Genomic DNA, 13,818 nt, shown 5'->3' on the forward strand with positions numbered 1-13,818 from the left:
TAAAAAAACATTAGGCTTAGAGCCAACTGGTGGTAACGCTATGGGCGTGTGTCTGAAATATTAGTGCTATTTTCAAGGCCATAAACTTTTCAGCACACCTGAAGTGTGTTGATGCTCCACTCACCTGAGCGCAGACGACACAGCACTGTGGCTATTTCACCTGTTACCACAGACACACATTGCCAATAATGCTCGCATTTGGACTTGTGTCCGTTTTTTGTGCCGGCTGAAAATAAAGCCCACAGACTCTAATGATCCAGTATGTGACAGCAACATGTAAATATATTTCAACGTTGTTGAAAATCAATGACACACTCGCTAGTCAAGCCAAAATATTGCAACGCAATGGATTTGGTGAGTAATCCCCACTACTCTACGCTAACTATGTAGTAGTGGGGATTACTCACCGAATCCATTGCAGTAAGTAACCTTGTCAGCAAGCTGCGTCAGAAGGTTGGCTTTTTGTACAGAAACAAATCCTGTTTTCCCTTGTCGTGGAGAAAAATAATTGTGGAAGCAACTTTCCTGTCTGTCTTAGACTATGGTGATGTGATCGATAGAAATGCTGCGTCTTCAACGCTAAAGCCACTTGACTCAGTCAATCTTTTTAAGAAATGCTAGGCTAATAAAACATGAATGCAAAAACATGAAGAATGTGCATGAATACATAATCTGATTAGCTGATTTGTTTGAACTAAATGCCAACAAATTAACTAGGCCTAAACTCAACATAGGTGGCTTAAATCCAGTGGACAAACCAAACAAACTGCAGCGCCAGAAAAAACCTTTCCAGGCAAAACATGGCTCAGTTACGTTTCCCTACATTGATTGATTGATTGATTGAAAACTTTATTAGAAGATTTGCAGAAGTAAGTACATGAAAGTACATATTACATACAAGGTCAACTAACAGGATAAAAACCCAAGAAAGCCACTGGCTTATTTCAATTGGGGTCCTTGATTCTCAATTCATCGTTACATGTAAGACAGACAAAAAACAACTAGTACTATCTACAAGATAATACAGACAAATAACTAGTACTATCTACAAGATAAACATACATCCAACATGGGAAGAACAATACAACAAAACATAAGGTATGTACAGCGGGTAGGACAGGTGGGGACATACACCACAGGTGGGGGCGGGGGACAAAACACAAAGTATGTACAGTGGGTAGTTCAGGCAGGGGGACAGACATGTACAATAATCTTTTAATTTGATTTTTGATTTAGAGGGTCCAGTTACGGATTGCAGCCTCCTGTAAATGTTTTTTGAGAGTGGTTTTGAAGGTGGGCAGTGTTTTGCACTCCTTTAAGATTATAGGAAGGGCGTTCCACATTTTTACTGCATAGTTTGCAAACGAGTTTAACCCCTTGTTTGTGGTGCAACGCGGTTGAACGTGGTTCGTGGAGCTTCCTCTGGTATTGTATGTGTGGACGTTGTTCACTTTTTGGAAGTATGTTGACAGGTACTTGGGTGTCTTTGTGGTGTAGCGTATCTTGAAGACCAGGCCCAGTGCAAGCTGCTGCACTCTGTCAACTACTCGTAGCCAATCAAGGCTAAAAAAAATGAGCAGCGGTTAGATGTGTCCTAGGGTTGAGGCCTAGCAGAAGCCTAACCAGTTTATTTTGGGCTGTCTGGAGTCTTGTTTTTTGGGCCTTTGTGGTTCTATAGTACCATGATGTTACGGCATAGTCGAAGTGACATTGAATGAGAGCTCCTGATAGGGTCCTCAGTGTGTTTTTACTGACAAGTGAGGATATCCTGTACAAGAATCTAGTTCTATGGTTAACTTTTTTGATTACTTTTGCTGCCATTTTATCTCCGGAAAGATTTGCCTCTAAGATGGAGCCCAGGTATGTAATATCCTCTTTTCTTGTGATAGTAATGTTACCCACTTTTATTTTGTAATTTACAGCCTTTCTGAGTTTAGATGGGGATCCGTATAGGATGGTTTCAGTTTTACCTAGGTGTATTGATAGTTTATTGTCAGCTAGCCAGATGCAGATTCTACTCAGTTCAGTGCTTAGCGCTTTTTCCACCTGCAATATGTCCCTGTCAGAGACCAGCAGAGCCGAGTCATCCGCGAACAGGAACAAATTGCAATCACATGCTGATGACATGTCATTCACATATATTAGGAACAGTAAAGGTCCCAATATGCTTCCTTGTGGAACGCCGCAGGTCACTGGGAGGGGGGGGGGGGACAGTGTTCCGTTCACACTAACCACCTGTTCCCTCCCCTCTAGGTAGGATTGCATCCAGCTCACCGATGTTCTATCGAACCCAATTGCTTTCAGTTTATCTAACAGTATGTGGTGATCTACTGTGTCGAAGGCCTTCTGGAGGTCCAGCATGACCATGCCGCAGTACTTGCCCGAGTCCACCTCATGGTTGATGTGGTCGTTCAAATAGAGAAGGCATGTGTCAGTGGAATGGGATGTTCTGAATCCTGATTGAAATTCATACATCAGATTTTTTTCGGTAAGGTACTTATCAACCTGTTCATAAACTATTTTTTCCATAAGCTTCGAGATGGAATTAAGAATAGAAACAGGTCGGTAGTTGCCTGGGTCTAATTTGCTTCCTTTTTTATACAGTGGGGTTACCCTTGCTATTTTAAAGTCAAGGGGGGCGTGTCCCTGTTTGATGGAGAGGTTTATTATGTGGGTGATGATTGGGGTAATACACATGCAGAGCATGTCATTAGATAGACTCAGTCTATCACTCTGCCCTTAGATTTATCACTGGTGCTAATTACAACATTCACCATGTCTTTTACATACTTTACACTTTTAAAATAGACTCTCTCTCATTGGTCAATTCAAGGCAATGACTAGGGACCATTGCATATCTATTTGCACCAGGGGGCCATTCCACTAAAGGTGGATCAGTATAGCCGCGATATAAATAAATGCGGCGCTCAGGCAACTCGAGATTGGAATTCAAGCCTCAGGTGATTCCTCGAACGAGGATCAGCCTTGTGTTATCAGTGTTCACAGAAGACAGGCTTACAAATCTTCGATATGGGCGCGTGCACGCAGACATACGCAGCCCCGAAGAGTCGATCTGTCGAAATGAAGATACTCCACACTGCAGGGGTACTACATTTGCGCAGCATTCCGAATTATTGATTTTTATGAAGACGGAAAAATAAGATGTAAAATAGTGCAATACTGCCGCAATTAACAAGGCGAGGGAAATGGTTTGGCAAGAAATTGCTGACCGATTAAATGCGTAGGTCATACTAGCCCCAGTTATTGTTATATGTTCATTTTTTTTTTTTTTATATAAAAAAATTTTCTTCAGATTTTATCCCTTTTTTCACCCAATTTGGTAGCCAATTGAACCCAACCTAGCATCCAATTATCCCCTGCCTATTGCGAGGGTTCCGCCGCACGACCCCGCGGCCGGCAGTCCCAGAGGAGGCCGCCAGGCAGACTAGCTGACTGGCTCCTCGAGCCCAGCACCGTTATTCCAGCACCAGACGGGGGCGCTGTTGCGCGACGGATCCTTGTCCGGAACTACTCCTATACCCCCCTCGGGAGCGGCCGCCCAATATGCCGTTCCCCGTGTGTGCCCTGGCCATATCCGGGTCTGGCGAGCCGGGATACGAACCCCGGCCCCGGTGGGCAGCATGCACTAGTGGCCAGTGCTTAGACCGCTACACCACCGCGGGGCCATATGTTCATATTTTAATAAATGAATATTACTACTGTGGTGATATCAGCAGCAGGCTACAAACCGTCATATCGCCACAATGGCCTAGTGGTATCGACCGCTGCCACAGGATTTATTCGTCATTTTATATCGGTGGTTCAAATCCCTCTTCAGACGCACTTTTTACTGCATTTCGTTGTCTGAATCTAATCTGAAATCTCATCTAAAAAAGTATGTAGGCTATAAAATGATGGTGCAGGCTAATTTACAAGAACTGACACGATTACAATGGTGTTTAAAGCCTTTCTGCGTAAATTATGTTCTTAAACTAGACCCTGGATTTGGCATAGATTATTTTTTCTTACGATTACTGATGGATAGATGATTCACTTAGACAGATATATATATATATATATATATATATATATATATATATATATATATATGTTGTAAATCGATTTGCATGAAGGCTTCGGTTAAATGTAAAAAAAAAAAAAAAAAGAATGACTAAAGGCCGATTTAGACTTCTGCGTATTATCAACGCCGTAGCCTTGCGTAGTCCCGCGTGGGCCCGCCTTGCCTACGGCGTAGGTTGACGTGCACATCTCCAAAAATTTAAGAACGCGTCAGTTTCTACGCAACCGTAAGCTCTGTGATTGGTCCGCTTGGTAGCACATGATTCCGACTCTCTCGTAGACCAAAATGCGGAAGCCATGACAGAAATGTCATTGACCTTTTCTGTAATTACTCATTAATAAAGATTTGAAAAATTATGATAACCATCGTATTATCTTAGTGTAATGTCATTTCAATGCATCATAGAACTTTTATTTACAACAAGCATAACAACAAAAAGATCGCTATTATGCCGCTTTGAGTACACCGTTCCAACGGAGCTCCCTATGGAAGCGTCAGGCACAGCCTTCCTGAGCGTGATTCACATTTACGAGATGTACAGTCCTGTTTATTTAGAAATAAATGATTAGTTACAGGGAGCCCCATGGCTGTTCGTTGGGTTTAAATTATATTTATGATTGACATATTTAATGTTAAGTTATCTATAAGAACTATGATTGGTCCGCTTGGTAGCGTCACATTCCGACTCTCGTAAATGCGGAAGTCATGACAGAAATGTCATTTACTTTTTCTGTAATTACTTATTAATGAAGATTTGAAAGATTTGAAAATGTATGATAACCATCTTATTATCTTAGTTTACTGTCATTTCAATGCATTATAGACATTTTCTTTACAACAAGCAAGTTTTTTGATCGCTATTAGTACACCGACCAACGCGACGCGGTCCGTGGACCAACGTCGAACTATAAACTTGGAGAGCCCTCGCGTAGGCTACGGCGTAGCCGCGCCTAAATTCGACGCAGGAGTATAAATCAGGCTTTAGTCAAGTCTCGAACACGCAACCTTTGGAACCGACGCTGGCTGCCTTAACCACTACGCCAGCCAGATGCTGAGATGACAGCAATGCAAGTTGACATAATTATTTTTTTTTACACTCTTTTATTTATTGATCTATCACACTTTCAAAATATCAAGTTATCTATCACACAATCAAACTATCTATCGATCGATCACACTTTCAAAATATCAAATTATCTATCTATCACACAGTCAATCTATCTAATATATCTATCTCGTGTGAAGTGGGAACTAATATTTCCTAAAAGACACATGAGGAACTGTCGTTCGGGGTTTAGTTTCCGCCTGTGAGCCTTTTTTGACGCACGGATGACTATAGCCTGTGTTTTAGCCTGGTCGCGAGCAGGCTAATTATATCTGACTCAGAAGGAGCTCAACCAAGCAGCGAATTATTTGAGCCACATTGATGGCACCGAACGCAAGCTAACATTTTCGAGGCTTAGAACTTTATCGAGGCTTAGAACTTTATCGAGCTTCGTGGAATAGGGCCCTGCTTTGTTTGATCCTTGTTGAAATGTGTATTTATTATTGTTATTGTTATTGTTCTTATTGTGTTTTTATTGTTGCACTATGTATGTTTATGTATTTATTGTGTTGCACTGTATATGTAAATCCTGAACACTCGGCCCCACCGAAAATGATAGTCCCCATCAGTGGTCCCTGAGTTGAAATAAAGGCTTGAAATGAAATGAAAGATATCTATAAGGTATTGTATATGTGACAGGGTTTCATTAAAAGGTCCCCATCTCGGCAATTGTGAAAGCTCGCAATCGAGCCAAACAAGTCTTGTTGTGAAAAAATTTGTTTTCCGGTTTTTGGCATAGCACGACAAATGAAGCGGTGAAGAACCCACTCGATATCATATCCAACAGTTTTACATTCACTAAATACCTACATTTAGTTAGCAAAGTCGGTGGGGTGTATTAGTGTGGCAGTGTGTGTAGCCACGCCCACCCCAGCTGTATGTAAGGAGCCATCTGCGTGTGATCTGTTTGTTGACAAAATGGAGGCTGAAGCTCTCGCTAACGCTATCAACAGAATTACTAAAGCAGGCAGAAATATCGACAGTGGGCAATTAATGAACTCCTTCATATTGGACTATACATAACGGGAACTCCGAACTCCGAATCTGACGATGACGAAGAAGACAACGGAATTTCAGACTGATCTCCACATCAGTTCATGGAGCAGTCGTCTACAGACAGACCGTCTGCTGTGTTCTTGGGTAAGTTTTAGTGAGTTACATGTGTTGTTTACTAGGATTTTGTGTTCTTTACTTAGGATAGCCAAACAGTTATTTGTTGTTTTGTGAGTAAGGTAGATCATGCCTTTGTTAGCATCATATCAAACCTCTGAAACTGCTCACCACGATTATGCCACCCCTCTCCAAAACTAATAGGAGATGGTGGGAGGAAGAAATAGGTTGTCAAAGATAAAACATAATGAATAAATACATTTGTTGCAGACCTACTAAACATGCAACATACTGTAATATGTTTCATGCACCATTTTAGTGTGTTTGTGTGTACCAGCTAGCCAAACAAGTGTTAGCTTGTTAGCTACCTAGCTAGCTTTGTTAGAGATATAATAGATTATAGAAAAAGTAAATGCTTTTGTAATGAACGCTAATGTTGTCGCTAATGTAATCCTTATATCAAAAATAAGGATTAATTCATTGATATGTAGATTTGCTGTAGAATCAGGGCTGCCAAGTCTCACGCAATCACCGTGAGACTCACGCATTTCAACCAGTTCTCACGCTCTCACGCCGCATCTCTATTTCTCACGGCGAGAAATAACAAAACAAAACAAAATTACGGGACTTTTATTTTTGAAATTCCTTGAAAGAAAGCTACCGGACATGAGTTTCGTGGCATCTTTCTGCACGCGCGTTAACTTGAGTCTGCAATCGAAGCGGCAGGCGAGCACTGATGGAAGAACCTGTGTTCACGCGAGCTGCAAGAACGTAGCAAGCAGGGTTGCCAGATTGGGCTACTTTTGGTCACACTGGACGGGTGGATTCGGCAGCTTTTAGACCGGTTGGGCTGGACATTGTCAATTCCATCTGGCAACCGTGGTAGCAAAATATGTGCGTACATTACAACATCGTATCTGGTAGCCTACTGGACTGGGTTGCACCGATATGGCGTAAGTCATTACTAAATGCAGGCATTTAGTAGTTACTAAACCCCTAGTTGTTACTAGTTAGTTTCAAACTAGTTGTTTACTAATTTCGGTTGCACCACGCCAATCTTTTGCCAATCTTAGCTAGTAAATACTCCGTTTTGGTAACTGTTTTTTGTTTCTCTACTGTAACATAACCAGGTACATTAATAATAATAATTATTATTAATAATTACAATTTACAATACAAATACAACAATTGGGGGTCCCTCCCAAAAAAATCCCACAAATTCACCCATTCACCCAAATTCTCCCACAAATTCACCCAACAAGCCCTCATTCTGACCCAGGAAAAACCCTGGTATGTACTGTATAACATGATAGCCATCTATGAGCAATGCACTGTATATAAGATGATGACCACGGGTCTTTCTGCTGCTGACCAAGGGGCTGAGTCCTGTTGATGGGGCCCATGTTTCTTTTAGAGTCTGTAGGCTACTGTATTTGTTTATTAAGATTTCATAAATATGATTATTGTCTGAATTGTTTTCTTGTTTTATAAAATGTTATTATTTATTATTTTCTTGTGCTGGTTTATTATGAACAACATGTAAAATTGCAGGAAACTAGCAAAAATAATTGGGTGGGAGAGAGGGGCCGCCGCTGCCAAAACGTGCACAGTTTTGGGTCGCTCCACCGCCAAAAAATCTCACTCCAAACTTTTGGTGAAACTTGGCAGCCCTGGTAGAATAATACTGTGGATTGAAATTATTTCACTAGCCTACTCCTTACAGTACAACAATAGTACACTGAGAGTCTATGGAAAACCTACACTAGCAGTGTGTCCACACTAGGGCTGCAACAACGAATCGATGAAATCGATAAAAATCGATAATGAAATTCGTTTGTGTAGGCATCGCGAATCATAGCGAATCATAGCGAATCATAGCGCTACCTATGGCCGGAAAGGGCAGAACCTATGACCGGAACCGGAAAAGTGGGAAAATCCGGTACCTACACCGGCGCGGCGGCTACATTTAAATCATGCTACTCAAAAGCCTTGAGAGTGAAGCTGTCTGCTGTCTGGACATGCTAGTGAGTTAGCTAGCAGGGTTAGCTCGCTGCTGCCGCTAGCTGACTGTCACTACGCTGCTCCTCCAGCTGTAGTCTGCGTAGCTGTGCTGATAACCAGAGCACTAACTATGTTTCTATAGAGGAGGGTTACAGCTAACTTCCTATTGTTTTATTATATAAGTACTGCTGGGCTCAGCCCTTCCATGGTCTGCTGCTCTCCATGCAAATGCGTTAGTGTGAGTTCTGGCGAAGCGTCAGCTAAATGACTGTAATGTAATGCGATAGCCAGTGAGTGTTTGCTCGCATTCATGAATTCAATATTGCATGACAAGTGTATTTAGCTAGCTGGCTAACGTCAGTGGTAGAGCAGAGGTGATAAGCTAAAGGCTAGCTAGTGGTAGCCTACCAAGCTACCGGTGAGTTAGAGTGAGGCACTGACTGTAGCCTAGCCTATTGTATGGAGTGAGAGGACACATTGCATTGTTTTGGAGCATATCTGTTATATAAAAACATTAGTGTCTTGTCTGTAGCCTATATTGCACTTTTTTTCTTTTCTTTTTTTTACTGACATTAAGCAAAGTTATTACCTAAAACAATGCATGTATTGAGCTAGAGTTCAATGACTTTATTGAAACAATCTACTGCCATAGTCCATGGCCTGTTCTTAAACCTATTTGATGTAGCAAAGCCTTTTTTATTTATATTATTTATATATTTTTATTAATACTTATTCATTTTGCACATGTATATGTATAGGCCTGGCTGATTTAGAAAACATAAAATAAAATTTGCAAAATAAATCTTTTTTTTCTTCTTTTTTTGGTATCCGATTAATCAAAAAAATAATCGGCAGATTAATCGATTACCAAAATAATCGTTAGTTGCAGCCCTAGTCCACACCTCTGACCTGACATCTTTGTTACAGAATGACGAGGTGAGAGGTTCTGAGAGATGACACCTTGATGAGTCACCAGCACTTCAGGTATTTGTCATTGTCATTGTATAAGCAATTCTATTTTATGAACATAGTAGTATTTTGTAAAAGTGGTGTGTTGGTAACAGTGGGCAATCATTTTAAATGTACTGTCTTCTTTTTTTATTAGGCTACAGCTTTGATGCCCGGATGGGAAGGAACTACACCAAGTCCCACTAGATGCTTTATGGACTATAATGATAAATGCATACACACCGACACAACATTATACTTTTTTAGCATTTTTTTACAATTCTATTATTGTATTGCTCAATTGTATCTTGCCTAATTTTTTCCATTGCCATTAATTTTACTCTCTTGTACTTGTAATGGGACGTAATAAACTTTTGGCACACATGGCAATAAAATGATGATGAATCTTGAATTATTATTATTATTATTTAGCTATTTAAACGTGTCAGCCCTGCAATTTTGCTTCCTGAGGGTTAGCTGACAACCCCACTGACAGATGACAGGTAGGTAATGACAGGTAGTGTAATGGGGGAGTGGTTGTCTTGAGGGTGTGGTTGTCTTGAGGGAGTGATTAGGGTGGAGTTAACCAGCTATTGTTCCCACCCATTACCTCTGTGAAAAACGTCTCTGAAGACTTTTGAGGCTGGATATCTCAGTACAGTGGTTCAGGGGGTATCACCATTAAACTATCCATGACTTCTTCAACTTGTTTCAGATTTCAATGTATGACACATCATTTTAAAGCTTACAATCTACCCTTTCATAATCTGGAAAATACAGAACAATTATTTTGCCCTACTTGCGGACTTTTTAACCATGCCCTGTCACATATATTAAGATATCTATAAGGTATTGTATATATTAAGATATCTATAAGGTATTGTATATATTAAGATATCTATAAGGTATTGTATATATTAAGATATCTATACGGTATTGTATATATTAAGATATCTATACGGTATTGTATATAGATATCTATAAGGTATTGTATATATTAAGATATCTATAAGATATTGTATATATTAAGATATCTATACGGTATTGTATATATTAAGATATCTATACGGTATTGTATATAGATATCTATAAGGTATTGTATTAAGATATCTATAAGATATTGTATATATTAAGATATCTATAAGGTATTGTATATATTAAGATATCTATAAGGTATTGTATATATTAAGATATCTATAAGGTATTGTATATATTAAGATATCTATAAGGAATGTATATATTTGGGGATTTTTATGTTAAGATGGACTGATGTGGAATACCCCCCAAAATATATAGTATCCCATTAATGTACATGATGGTTTCTGTAAAGTATCCCATTAATGTACATGATGGTTTCTGTAAAGTATATCATGATGGTTTCTGTACTGTACAGTATATTAACAGCATACCCAATCATGTAGTTCTTATTCACCAGTTACTCTCGGTGTCCAGAAAGTAAATATTCTGTCAAATTAAGGGTACGTGACTAGATGAAATAGTCAAATATAACACTTCTAAAAGTAATTACAGCTTAATTGTATTTACTGAGAACTCTTACTTCAAAGTAAGATCATAATATAAAGTGTGACCCATACATCTTTTTAAGAAATGCTAGGCTAATAAAACATAAATGCAAAAACATGAAGAATGTGCATGAATACTGTACATAATCTGATTTGGTGAACCAGCAATGTAATCCAATGAAGTTTGAACTAAATGACAACAAATTAACTAGGCCTAAACTCAACATAAGTGGCTTAAATCCAGTGGACAAACCAAACAAACTGCAGCGCCAGAAAAAACCTTTCCAGGCAAAACATGGCTCAGTTACGTTTCCCTTCACATGCAGAGCATGTCATTAGATGCAGAAGTAAAAAGAAATATTAATAATAAAAAGAGAGAGAGAAAAAAATACTTTAGATTAATTTCCTATGATTGGAATTGTAATAACATTACCCTGGTGTAGAGGCCAGGTCTCAAACCAAGAACAAAGGTTCTGGGTGACCCATTTGGGTTATGGCAGATTGATAGCACGAATGACTAATACCATAAGTATCTGATGAAGTGTACCTGAGCTATGCAAAGGCTTCTTTGTTTCCGTAACACCGGTGCAGCACCTTCATCTTTGCCTACTACTTGATTACATTATATCAACTAACATACTAAAACAAGTCCCATAAATGATTGAAACCAGAATAACTATAAACAGATATGCAGACTATTTGATAAATCCACTGTAGCGTAGCCTACATTATTTTGTTAAAAAAAACTGAAGAGATGGCTCGCCGGTTGCAGTTTTTAGGTCGTCCGCCAGAAACAAATCAACTCTTGAATTGATGTGAATTGCTGTATTTGGAAAGATTAGCCTGTTCGATCCAGACAGTTGTCCAGTCGTCTGTGTGTTGTGTAACCTAGACTATGTCAAGCAAATGTAAATCAAACCCATTGAAATTCCATTGAACATTTGAGTATCAAATACCACCATTATGATGAGGTTTTGCACCAATTTAAATACAGTTAAGCATAAAACCAAATGTAAGACCACATGTATCTTAAATGACAAAAGTTGAGGGTTTTTGGGTCATTACGATGGTTGGTTGTCTTTGTATTTTTGGTAATTTTGATGAGCCATCAAAGTCGTATTCTCAGCATCACTTCATTCGACTCTGATGCATTCTAACGCCTGTCTGTCTGTCGGCGTTATAATGAGACAGTCACTCAGACCTTTGTATAACCTCAAATGGAATATAAATCTCCACATATAATACAGCACCACTCCTCTTTCATCGCAGGCCTATTTGAGTTATGTCTTACAAAAGGAAGAATGTGTAACTACTGTATACTTAATGAGTCTATAGCTGAGCGCTTATTCACACGGACACTCATTCATGCAAGCTTTAATTATGCATTCAGAGGAGAAAATAGCGCATTCTCTTACCTTCGACAGCCCATACTGTTGGCAATATCCAAAGAATATATAGGATATTCATAACAACTGAAATTGTTGGCATTTGACTATAAAAAGCCAATGCATTCATAGAAAACACGTCCACCAGCGGGCCATTGACAGCGAATTCATCTGTGGAAGCGCAAATGTTCCCAACCAATAGAATGAACCGGTCTAGCAGCAAGAACACGCATCTCAGGCAAGTTTGGGCGAAACCAAAGGGAGATTTTCAAAGGGGGCAGCGTGTACTGGTAGTGAGAGATGGCTCCAAACCTTATTTTGCAAGATGCCTTTTAAATACATTTGTTTTAAAATGTTATTGTACACTATGTGGATCACATATGTGTAGTAGCCAACCATCAATACGTCACAGTAGGTAACACCACCATTCTCTGCAGTGTACATTCACATTTTAGTGGCTTGTCTGTTTATTTTTTAATCACTATTTTTAATCACATTTGATTTCTAATATAAGTAGTTTTCAGCGTCATTATTGAACTACGCATCATCAGCAGATCAAATATAATGTGAACCTAATATGAACCTGTTCGGCATGATCATCTCATTGGCCAAATAATTTAAGAATAAAATTAGTTCACCAAGGCCAGTATAGTTTTAGAGTGTCCATGCGATAATACCTGCAGCTGAAAACATTAGGATTAATTAATAATGAATGTATAAATGTTGACTCATTATCTGAAAGTGAGATATTAATTTGTAGATCAACTTTGTGTCTCATGGGCCTATATGTGAATCAAAAGGATAAATCCAGCATCGTTGGTCCTTCTGCTGTCAATTGTGTCATTTAACAGCAACAGTGTCCCCCTGTGGAGCAGATTGGAACTACATGAGGTGTCTGTTTTTAGGATCCGGTTAGTTATGGTTTGTTGGAAGGCCACTCAGCAGGCATGTATGAAGCAATGAAGAATAATAATGCACATTGCACAATACTTACAATATAATACTAAAGGCTCTTTACAGTACATCACAATAAAAATACATATTGTAAAGGAATAAGTACTTTTACACACATGAAGTGACATCTGCAATGACAGGCCCAGGAGTGTCTGAGGTGAAAAGCCTTCAGTGAACCGGTAGAACAGGTGTCCAGTGTGCATTCTTGCAAATGTAACACCATGCCATGATGGCCTATGTAAACCTATGTAACATTTCTGTCTACAAATATCTAATTGGCTACTACACACAGTATGTGCAGTTTTGTTGTATTCATTCACAGTAAAAATGTCTTTGGAAGATATATATATATATATGCTGATAAACAATGTACATCACATGTCCTTTGGCTCTGAATAGTGTCACTCAGTCAGAGCCATATAACATATCAAGACACAGTGACCTATTGTCAAGTGCACACCTGACCTCTCACCCTCGTCTGAGAACACCAACAAAGCCCTTAACCGTGTTATTAACCCCCATTTATGGAATGGAATGGACTTTATTTGTCATTGCTACAGTACAGGTACCAAACAACGACATTTAGGAGGTGTGGCTCCCCTGGTGTTAGGAAAGGGAAAAAAAATAAATAATAGAAAAAGCATAAAAGCATAAAATCACAAGAAGGTTCATGGATTAACACTTTCTTTAGTTTTAGCCACATTAAGTCTC

At 39.3% G+C, this 13,818-nt stretch overlaps 1 protein-coding gene across 1 annotated transcript in view; it reads right to left on the bottom strand.

The window, feature by feature from the left end:
* ephb2a (eph receptor B2a) overlaps positions 1-12,241 on the bottom strand; it is a gene marked incomplete at its 3' end in the record, with an annotated part of 174,875 nt that extends 162,634 nt beyond the window's left edge. Inside the window, exon 1 of the mRNA XM_080533873.1 lies at positions 12,184-12,241. Within this exon, the coding sequence (XP_080389999.1) occupies positions 12,184-12,235 (52 nt within the window). The 5' untranslated portion in view covers positions 12,236-12,241. The remainder of the gene's footprint in view (positions 1-12,183) is intronic.
* Positions 12,242-13,818: the final 1,577 nt, after the last annotated feature.

The sequence above is a fragment of the Nansenia antarctica genome, assembly GCF_963989245.1.
Source record: "Nansenia antarctica genome assembly, chromosome: 6".
NCBI lineage: Eukaryota > Metazoa > Chordata > Actinopteri > Argentiniformes > Microstomatidae > Nansenia > Nansenia antarctica.